Genomic DNA, 11079 nt, shown 5'->3' with positions numbered 1-11079 from the left:
GATCCGTGCATTTTCCAGCATGATGGAGCACCATGTCACAAAGCAAGAGTGATAAAGAAGTGGCTCGAAGATCATTACACTGAGATTTTGGATCCGTGGCCAGGCAACTCCCCGGATCTCAATCCCATAGAGAACCAGACGTGAATTTACATTTCCTTCAGCCTGAGGCATATTCATTTAACTTCTGATGATCTTGTTATCAATGGTTACCTCCAAAGAAACACGTGCAGCCATCATCGCTTTGCATCAAAAATGGCCTCACATGCAAGGAAATTGCAAATAATATTGCACCTGAAAGAACCATTAAGAACTACTTCTCTCCAAGAAAAACGTCAAGGACAGACTGAAATTCTGCAGGAAGTACAAGGATTGGACAGCAGAAGACTGGTGCAAAGTTATTTTCTCTGATGAAGCTCCCTTCCAACTGTTTGGGACATCTGGAAAATCGATTGTTCGGAGAAGAAAAGGTGAACGCTACCATGAGTCCTGTGTCGTGCCAACAGTGAAGCATCCTGAGACCATCCATGTGTGGAGTTGCTTTTCAACCAAGTGAGTGGGCCCTCTCATAATTCTGCCCAAAAACCCTTTTTTATATTAAAAACAAACAAGCAAGCAAGCTCTGCCCAGATTTAAAAAGTAACTCAAAAGTAACATAAGGCATTACTTTCCATAAAAAGTAACTAAGTAATGTAATTAGTTACTTTTTTTTAGGGAGTAACGCAATATTGTAATGCATTACTTTTAAAAGTAACTTTCCCCAACACTGGCAATACCAAACAGGACCACATGGAGAAGCCAACACACCATACCAGCCGCCTTAACCTGACTATACATAAATATTGTAAGAAACCACAGAGGAGCACCGCTGAGTCTTCTTATTTTATATATTTATACTACCTTATTTCACCAGGAAGTCCCATTGTGATCAATGATCTCTTTTTCAAGAGAGACCTGGCCATGGTAGCAGCCATACAAAACTCACAATTAAGATACAACATACACAACACATATGAAACACAGAGGCCTTTTACAAAAACAATCACATGCATTATTCACCACATTCTTTATGACTGCCTTAAATTCATCAATGTACAGTTTGTTATGAATTAAATTCAATCTGAAGTTCCTGCACTGCCTGTACTATGGAAAAAGCCTATGTCATATGTGTAATAGAGTCATCTGCATACAGGCGTAATTTTGTTTTGTTATTCTTTCCAAAATCATTTATAAAAACAGGAAATAAAACAGGCCCCAAAATGGAACCCTGGGGAACACCGTTAGTTATCTTGAGAAAGCCTGATTTATGGCCTTCAACACAGACACAATAGCCACTTTTCCACCATCGCGCTGAATGGTTCTCTTTGCATAACCGTTCCATTCCGCGCCGGCCGGTACAGTTATGTTAGTTACTTAGTTAGTTAGTTAGTTTAGTTTATTTTTGGAATGCAATTCAAATGCGTCAGTCGTTGCCGTGGTACCAGAAGTGTTTACATGTGATATGAGGTGTAAATAACCACCGAGTTATGGTGGATGATCAGAAATTTCTTTAGATTTTATTACTAATTTGTGTTTACATTTATCAAAATAGCGCGCTTTGCAAGCTACGGAGAAACTAGCAGCCAGGCAACAGACAAGTGACAGATCCTGAGTGGCGACGTCACGCACACGCACTCTACCAGCACGGTTGTCTATCCGTGCCGAGAATTCCGGGCTGAGAACGCTTTGTAATCGTGCCGCGCCGTACCAGGCTCATGTGGAAATACAACTGGAACCGTACCTGACAGTTCTGGTAAACTGGAAAAAGCGGCTAATGAATTTGGTCTACAAAATAATTTTTTAACCAATCAACAGCCTTAAGACTAAGACCAGCATTAGTTTTTTTAGCATTAGCATGAGTTTTTTCAGCTTTTTTTCAGCTTCAGTTTGTAATCCACTGAACCAAATGTCTTATTAAATCCACAAACAAGGCAGTGCAATGCTGTTTTCTGTCCAAAGCACCAATAAGATCATTTGTCACAACCATAGCAGCAGTAATAGTACTATGGCCAGTTCTAAAACCAGACAGAGTCACATAAAATATTTCCAGCTGAAAACTGGTGCAAATTTACCTGGGATATAAGGAGCTAGAACTGAATGTTTGGACATATGATGATAATTGTTCAACTCCAAATGGTCTTCACCTTTTAATAAGGGAATAACATAAGCTGGTCTCCTTCACTGCATACCACCAAAGCCGCAGCATTAGTATTAGCCATTGCACTTTTTTGGCTAAAGGTTGCAGGCTTGCCTTCCAGTGGCTTTGGGTATAAGGCCTGCAAAGGTGGCCAAGAGGCCTGCAGGTGTCCACCTATTTTTCCTTTAATCTCTATCCAGATTTTTCCCCACTATCTACCTCTGGGCCAATAAGTCTCGCTTTCTTTGGCAAACCAGCCACGAATGCCACAAAACAATCCCCTTTCTTTTTGTGAACCCCGCAGGCTCAAGCTAGGCTCATAAGTGTCTTTAACAGCCAGTTATCGGGAAAATATCCCTTATCCTTCCCCTCTCCCTTTTTAAAACCATACAATTATTTATTGTACACAGGTGTGCCATTAATCAACCAGTGTGAGCGGATTTCAGATGCAGCAACGCCCCCTAACGGATGGATCAAAAACATTACACAAATTATACACAACCTTTCCTAGAAGCAGTGGGTTCAAATCAACTTAAGCTCGACAACATCTCAATCAAAATCATTTTGCAGAGTTTAAAGTCTATTATAAAGTCATTATAGCACTTCACACCAAGAACTATATCTATAATTACTGTCTTTTAAAAACTGTTAAATAATTTAAGGTAGGTAAAAAAAAAAAAAAGGTCTTTAAAAAGCTTAATTCACGCTTCCACAAATTAAGAAAAAAAAGTCTTAAATTCACAAAGGCATGGTATTAAATGTTGCATGCACTGCAAAAAAAAAAAAAAGAATATCTTGTGGAGTATTTTTGGCTTTTTTTCCAGTACAAATATCTAAACATCCTTACATCAAGATATGTTTACTTGAAATGCAAAATGAAGATAGTTGTAGTCTTGTTCTCTGAGAAAGTGAACAAAATTAAGTGAGTTTATACTTGAAACAATAACGAATATCAGTCAGTGAGCTAGGGCTGGGCGATATGGCCGAAAAAATGATCACAATATAATTATTTTCGTATCAGTTGATATCGATAACTATCACGATAAATATCAAATCTTTATTTCTTTATTAAGTTTAAAGGTATATTGTTGCTCCTAAGTGAAAGTTGTAGAAACCAGACTGTCAGTTGGGGTTTTAAATTACTGTTTATGCTCAGAACATGACAAACACTTCATTTCTTAGTTTCTGCATGTTCTAATGAGTGATATTGTTATAGTTTTATTGCCTAGCCCTACAGTGAGCTATGAAAACATGTTCCCCTTTGAATAAAGTTGGTTTTTCTGAGCTTGTTGGCAGATATTTGATCTTGTTAACTCACTTCGTTTTCATCAGTTTCTCAGAAAACATGTCATTATGTGATGTTTCTTTCACCTTTATTTGCACTAGAAAAAAAAGGCAAAAATGCTGAGGAAGAACATAATTTTTTTGCAGTGTGATCAGAAGGCTGTAGAAGTTATTTCTATATTCTAGCTTTTTTGTCAAATGAATTAAAACATAATGGAGATCTGTTGGAAGTTGTATTTTCAAACTGTTGCTAATGCAATTCATTTTCTACTCCCTAGACATTAATGTGTAGAGAACACATTGACATATTGTGTTCCCTTCAATTTGGTCCTTAAGTTTGAATTACTGTTAAACACGTCGCAAAAATTGACATTCATAAAACCTGCAGAAATCCTGAATAAACTATTTTAAATCATACATGAAGCCCACATGAGCATCGCCCTCCTTTAATACTTAAAACACACAAAACAACAGCTGCTTTGCATAAAGTTTTATTGCTTCAAAATCAAAGCGGATAAAGCATGCTGAAAAGTCATGAACCCAATTTCAACACATTTTTATTTAAGAAGACAATGGATTTGATTTGTCATCATATTTTAAGAAAGATCCACATGTATGCATGAAGTTGTGGATGTGTGCACAAGCTGCAGTGAAGCGTTTGTAAGCCCTGCTCTACATCACGCGTCTGATCTTCATGGTGATGGTCTTCAGAGATTTAAAGCTGCTCTTCCAGTGGTACCAGGTGGGCCCAATAACCAAACTGCCATCATCTTTCCCCCACAAATACAGACCAGTGGGGTTTGTGTGTTCACAATTGTTGTACCAAAATGCTCCTAGAGAGTATATCATAGCGCAATTATTTCTCCAATTATCTTGGTCTTTGTCAAAGGTGGAGAACTTCATTCCATTGTGAAGACTCAAAGAGTCACCTGCAGAAAGGAGAAACTTTCATTATAGGCTCTTTCATTTGGATGTCTAAAATGAGTTTTAGATCATTATCATTAGTTTAAGCATGGCTTAAAAGATTATTTTCCTCTTTTATCATTAGGGCCAAACAATTGAAAACTGGAAAATGAAACATTTGTAGTCTGTTTCACCTGCTCCTCCATTTACAAAGCCGCTAACATGCAGTTTGTACCCATCAGCCTCAGAGTCCACAGAGAAAGACTCGTACAGAGCGTAAACCTTGTTCCCTTCAAAGTCCTCCAAATCTACTCTGAGTTTATACTGATGCCTGCGCGTCAGCTGGTGAATGTACTCTAATCCTTTTGAAAACATGAAAGGAAACTGTTTTAGTAAATCAAAAACAAATGTCCAAATACAAACTATATAACTCTGCATTTATACTGCAGTCCTGATTACATGTCCAAGTTTTCCATGTGTCAGATTTCAGCCAAAATGACACTAAATCACTCACCCAGCCAGTATTCGCCTGTTTTATTACCGAAACCCTTCTTATAACTCTCCCATGGCCTGAAGAAATTCACCTCGCCGTCCATTCGCTTGAGAAACACCTGAAACATTCAGAAATCATCCATCGCTTTCACAAATCACATCCTTTCACATAATTCATCTACTTAACTTTTTAAGACATTAAAAAAACTTTTTATTTGAAAAGCTGACAAGCTTATTTTAGCAACAAATGTAAAATCTGTTGTGTGATTTCACAAGCGTCACCAAACAGCTGCAAAAATAAATGCTTCATACTCAGATAGAAGCAGAGCACAAATAAAAGCACTGAGTGACAATTTGTGTAATATTTAATAAAAGTATATATGTTATGATAAAATATGCAAATGGTATATCAACCAATGGTATCAATGACAAGAAAACTGGATTTTTTTTTAGCATTCTTGGAATTTAAAAAATTTGTTTTAAAATACCATTATGATTTGGGTGAAAAAAAGTTGGTAGAACGTAGTAAGTATTTTTGTAGATTTTAAATAACGTTAATAACAAGAAAACTAGACATTTCAATATTTTAGAAACACTTTAAAACAATGTTCCCACAATGTTTTTATAACATACATTTGTTAGCTGCATGTGAATCACGCTGAGGTGCATCTGCTAATAAAATAAGATAAAACATTAGCTCAAAGTAAAACGCATACTGTCCAGTGTCCTCTGTCGTTTTGTCCGCCGGACTCCATCTCACAGAAGACCTGCACTGCTCCATCCATTGTGTTGATGGTGTACACGCCACTGCCATTTTTCCCACTCAAATAAATATCAGAGCAGTCTCTGGCAAGAAAACAATCTGATTTGACCTCATCAGTGCCCATCAAGACGGGAAACAGCGCAGACAAACACAGCAACACCTGAGAGACACAAACTCAAGATCTGAGTCTGATGATCGACGTCTGATAAAATCACACTCACATTCTCACATACAGAAACTCACAATCATGTTTGTGATCATCGCTTCAGACGTCCAGCTCGGAGGATCAGATGCTCCTGAAATACAGTTCAGACAAACACAGTCACTTTATTTGAGCATGAACATGCATTCTGTCATTTTCTGAAGAAAGAAACATAGTTTTCAAAATGACCAGAAATCAAACTCACCGTATGCGCTGAGAATCTTGTGAATGTTCAGGTGACGGATGCATCTTTAAATATCTTTCTGATCATCAGGATCCTCCTCTTTATCTGACATTTACAAAAACACTTGATCTTGATAGGAGAGTCATGGGTTCGATGGCATAAAAGGACAAGTTTTTCGTTCATTTCACTTTTTTTTTGGCAACCTGCTTTATCATCTTCAGAGGAATTAAAATAGAAATAATAAACTGAAAGTGCTGATAAAGTATGGGATGAAATTAGTCTCAAATTTACTAACAAATGCATGAACAATTATCCATGAAATTGATAAATGTTACAAATGTATCTTACTATCCACAACCAAAATGCCTGTCAACTTGTGCCTGTGAAATTCAGAAATACACAAATGTGCAGCGGTTTATACAAACAGAAACATGTTTGTGAATATAGATGTTTTCTTTTTTTTTAGCATTCTTGGAATTTAAAAAATTTGTTTTAAAATACCATTATGATTTGGGTGAAAAAAAGTTGGTAGAACGTAGTAAGTATTTTTGTAGATTTTAAATAACGTTAATAACAAGAAAACTAGACATTTCAATATTTTAGAAACACTTTAAAACAATGTTCCCACAATGTTTTTATAACATACATTTGTTAGCTGCATGTGAATCACGCTGAGGTGCATCTGCTAATAAAATAAGATAAAACATTAGCTCAAAGTAAAACGCATACTGTCCAGTGTCCTCTGTCGTTTTGTCCGCCGGACTCCATCTCACAGAAGACCTGCACTGCTCCATCCATTGTGTTGATGGTGTACACGCCACTGCCATTTTTCCCACTCAAATAAATATCAGAGCAGTCTCTGGCAAGAAAACAATCTGATTTGACCTCATCAGTGCCCATCAAGACGGGAAACAGCGCAGACAAACACAGCAACACCTGAGAGACACAAACTCAAGATCTGAGTCTGATGATCGACGTCTGATAAAATCACACTCACATTCTCACATACAGAAACTCACAATCATGTTTGTGATCATCGCTTCAGACGTCCAGCTCGGAGGATCAGATGCTCCTGAAATACAGTTCAGACAAACACAGTCACTTTATTTGAGCATGAACATGCATTCTGTCATTTTCTGAAGAAAGAAACATAGTTTTCAAAATGACCAGAAATCAAACTCACCGTATGCGCTGAGAATCTTGTGAATGTTCAGGTGACGGATGCATCTTTAAATATCTTTCTGATCATCAGGATCCTCCTCTTTATCTGACATTTACAAAAACACTTGATCTTGATAGGAGAGTCATGGGTTCGATGGCATAAAAGGACAAGTTTTTCGTTCATTTCACTTTTTTTTTGGCAACCTGCTTTATCATCTTCAGAGGAATTAAAATAGAAATAATAAACTGAAAGTGCTGATAAAGTATGGGATGAAATTAGTCTCAAATTTACTAACAAATGCATGAACAATTATCCATGAAATTGATAAATGTTACAAATGTATCTTACTATCCACAACCAAAATGCCTGTCAACTTGTGCCTGTGAAATTCAGAAATACACAAATGTGCAGCGGTTTATACAAACAGAAACATGTTTGTGAATATAGATGTTTTCTTTTGTATTAGTATATCAGAATTTGCGCATGCAACAAAGAAGATGTGCATTTGTGGATCAAGTGGCACGCATGCATTCATTGGCATGTCAACCCTATTTGATTCATTTGGATTTTGAGACTTAATGATTTGTATTTTCTTAGCTTAAGGGGTTTATTACAACCAGGTCCTGATGACTTTTTGACATGCAAACTGCAGGTTTTATGAACATTTTAAGACAAAGTAAATACAAGACCCAAACTAAAGGGAACACAATATGTCAATATGTTCTCTAAACATAAACATGTAGGCAGCAGAAAATGAGTTCCATTAGCAACAGTTTGAAAATACAACTTCCAACAGATCTCCATTACATTTGAATTCATTTTATATGTTGCATGTAAATGTATCTTGATTTAAGAATGTTTGGACTGGAAAATAAGACAAAAATACTGTAGATAATTTTAGTATATTTATTTATTTATTGCAATGCATGCAACATAATGCCAGGCCTTTATGAATTTAAGACTTTCTAATTTGGCTTGAAAGTTTTTAAGGCTTTCATTTGTGAAAGAGCAAATTAAGACTTTTAAAAGACTTTTTAAGACCTACAGAGAGCCTGTACTGTTAAAATATATTCACAACTAACTAACCACACTTCTTCCTTCACTTCCCAAAAGAGACTCACTCTAGAGATTGGTAGGTCTGCTAGTAAAATATGTTAAATTTAGCAATCTTTGTTGTATTATGTGCCAATGGTGACCATTCAAAAATGGGGAATGAGCACTTTTTTTCTCCAAAGTTTGTATGCCTGTAACTCAAGAAGTATTAAAGATATCTTAATGCCCTTTTAGATATTGGGTCGTAACAAACTTACCCTTTGGCATCCTCATTTTTAAGGCCTTATATGGTCCGGTTCGAGAGATACTTGAATTTCAATATGGCTCCAGGATTAAATCATTAAATTGTACACATTTTTAGTGGTCAAAAACCAAATGTGGGTCAATTTAGTTAAAAATTATACTTCTTTTCTTTTAAAGAGGAAGGTCTGAAGAACAAATAATGTTGAAACTAGAGATGTATCTCGCTTCCTTCTGTCAAAAGGAACATACCTGTCTGAGTGCCATAAATATTCTTTTTCCAAAGTTTGTGTGCCTGTAACTCAGGAAGTATTAAATATATCACAATATGATTTTAGATTCTAGTTCTTAATAAACGTTTCTTTTAGAATCTCCATTTTCAAAGCTCTACATCATTCAGTCCAAGAGATATGGGCATCTCAATGAGGCTCCATGTCCAGATTGTTGAACATTACCCATTTTCAGTAGTCAAAAACCAAATGTTGGTCACTTTGTATACAGCTGATACTTAGTGTATTTAAACAACAATGTCTGAATAATAAATAATGTTGAAATTATAATTGTATCTTGTTTCCCTTCAATCAAAACAATATGCATAGAACACACGTCTGAGTGCTAAAAATGCACTGAAATGATCAATTTGAGGCACATTACCTTGCTCTCTGTAGTCTATTTCTAAGATTCTATATTTCTATTTCTAAGATTCTATATTTCTATATCAGTTTTAGGGATATTTGGAAGAAAGTATTTTGTTCGTTTTAAAAGCTTCTGAAGCTACCAAGAGTTCAGCTTTGCAGTATCGTAACGTTTAAAACAAATATCATGCCTCGTAAAGAAAAGTGCTTGCTTTAGCCACACATTGTATTCACATCAATAGACCAAGATTTGCCTCACCTGGATTAATTAAATTTCTTTTTCTTTTTTATTATTATAAAATGTGACGCATAAGTAGCATCTACTGCTAAAGGCCATATTTGGCAGAATCACTGATAGTACCTCAAACATTTAAGGTCACTCACACTTGAAATAATTAACACTGGGTAATTCTAAACCCCAGGTAAATGGGATCCTGGGTACTCTTATTTTATGTTTCACACTGTTCATACTTTACCTAGAGTTAACGATTCATAATCCGACGTGTCACACTGTACATTCCTAAACCCTAAGTTACTGTTATTATTTGCATATCTGACAGTGACAACAGTGATGACTAGATAAACACAAAACCTTATTTGGTTTTTGACCATTGAAAATAGGTAGGATACAACAATTTGGATATGGAGCTGCACTGAGATCTCGATATCTCTGGGATTAAACCACACAGGGCCTTAAAAATGAAGATTCAAAAAGAAAGGTTTCTTAGGAATCTGAATCTAAAATCATACTAAGATAACTTTAATACTTCTTGAGCTACAGGCACGCAAATCTTGGAAAAAGAATATTTATGACACTCAAACAACTATGTCCTATACAATTGTTTTGATAGAGGGAAACAAGATACATTTCTAATTTAGACATTATTTATTCTTCAGACATTGCTTTTTAAATTAAATAAGTATCAGCTGTAATCAAAGTGACTAACATTTGGTTTTCAACCACTGAAAATAGGTAATATTCAACAATCTGGACATGGACCCTCATTGAGATCCCCCATATCTCTGGGACTGAATGATGTAGGACCTTGAAAAAAAACTTTATTAAGAACTAGAATCTAAAATCATATTGTGATATCTTTAATACTTCCTAATACTATAATAACACTTCCTGAGTTATAGGTACGCAAACTTTGGAAAAAGAATATTTATGGCACTCAGACAGTTATGTTCCTGTCTGTTGTTTTGACAGAAGTAAACAAGATACATCTCTTGTTTCAACATTATTTGTTCTTCAGACCTTCCTCTTTAAAAGAAAAGAAGTATCATATTGTAGGGTCCACACAATTGGCCCAACGAAGGTATCCAATGGTGGATGAAGGTTTCCTGCGTGTTCCGTCTTTTCGGTGTGCAAAGTTATTAAATTTAGGTTAAATTCTAATATGACTCCATTTTATTATGACCTTCAATTTAGGTTACATTTACATTTAATCATTTAGCAGACACTTTTATCCAAAGCGACTTACAAATGAGGAGAACAATAGAAGCAATCAGATGAACGAGAGAGCAACATTATGCAAGTGCTGTATGGATCAGTTGCAGAGGCTTGATAGTACATGCAGGAAGGCCCGCCAGTGATAAGAAAAGCATGCTTCTGAATGACATATCCTAATGATGACATGTAGATGGAGAAGAGGTCCAAGCACTGAGCCTTGAGGAACCCCAGTAGCAAGAAGTTGTGACTTGAGAGTGATTTTGTGCCTCTTTGGGATGGCACCACAAGGCGTCGCTCACTTACAGAACGCAAGCTTCTGGAGGGTGATTAAGTTTGAACTAGGGAGTTTAGGTATATTGGTGCAGCGCCAGTTGTTGTCTTCTAGGCAAACATCAGTACCTTGAATTTAATGCGAGCAGCTACTGGTAGCCAGTGTAAACTGATGAAGAGAGGTGTAACATGAGCTTTTTTCGGCTCGTTAAAGACCACTCTCGCTGCTGCATTCTGGATCAGTTGCAGAGGCTTGATAGTACAT

The 11079-nt window shown here is 36.2% G+C and overlaps 1 protein-coding gene across 1 annotated transcript; it reads right to left on the bottom strand.

Moving 5' to 3' along the window:
- Positions 1–4089: 4089 nt before the first annotated feature.
- On the bottom strand, positions 4090–7068 carry LOC107705285 (microfibril-associated glycoprotein 4-like). The gene is made up of 5 exons (XM_016508515.1): positions 7021–7068; positions 6731–6937; positions 4875–4971; positions 4555–4722; positions 4090–4386 (listed from the first exon to the last, which is right to left on the bottom strand). Exons 1-5 carry the CDS (start codon positions 7036–7038, stop codon positions 4130–4132), a joined length of 747 nt encoding a protein of 248 aa, XP_016364001.1. The 5' UTR covers positions 7039–7068; the 3' UTR covers positions 4090–4129.
- Positions 7069–11079: the final 4011 nt, after the last annotated feature.

This window comes from Sinocyclocheilus rhinocerous, unplaced genomic scaffold (genome assembly GCF_001515625.1).
Source record: "Sinocyclocheilus rhinocerous isolate Xijiao unplaced genomic scaffold, SAMN03320098_v1.1 scaffold1165, whole genome shotgun sequence".
Lineage (NCBI taxonomy): Eukaryota > Metazoa > Chordata > Actinopteri > Cypriniformes > Cyprinidae > Sinocyclocheilus > Sinocyclocheilus rhinocerous.
This window is presented reverse-complemented; position numbering and strand designations above follow the sequence as displayed.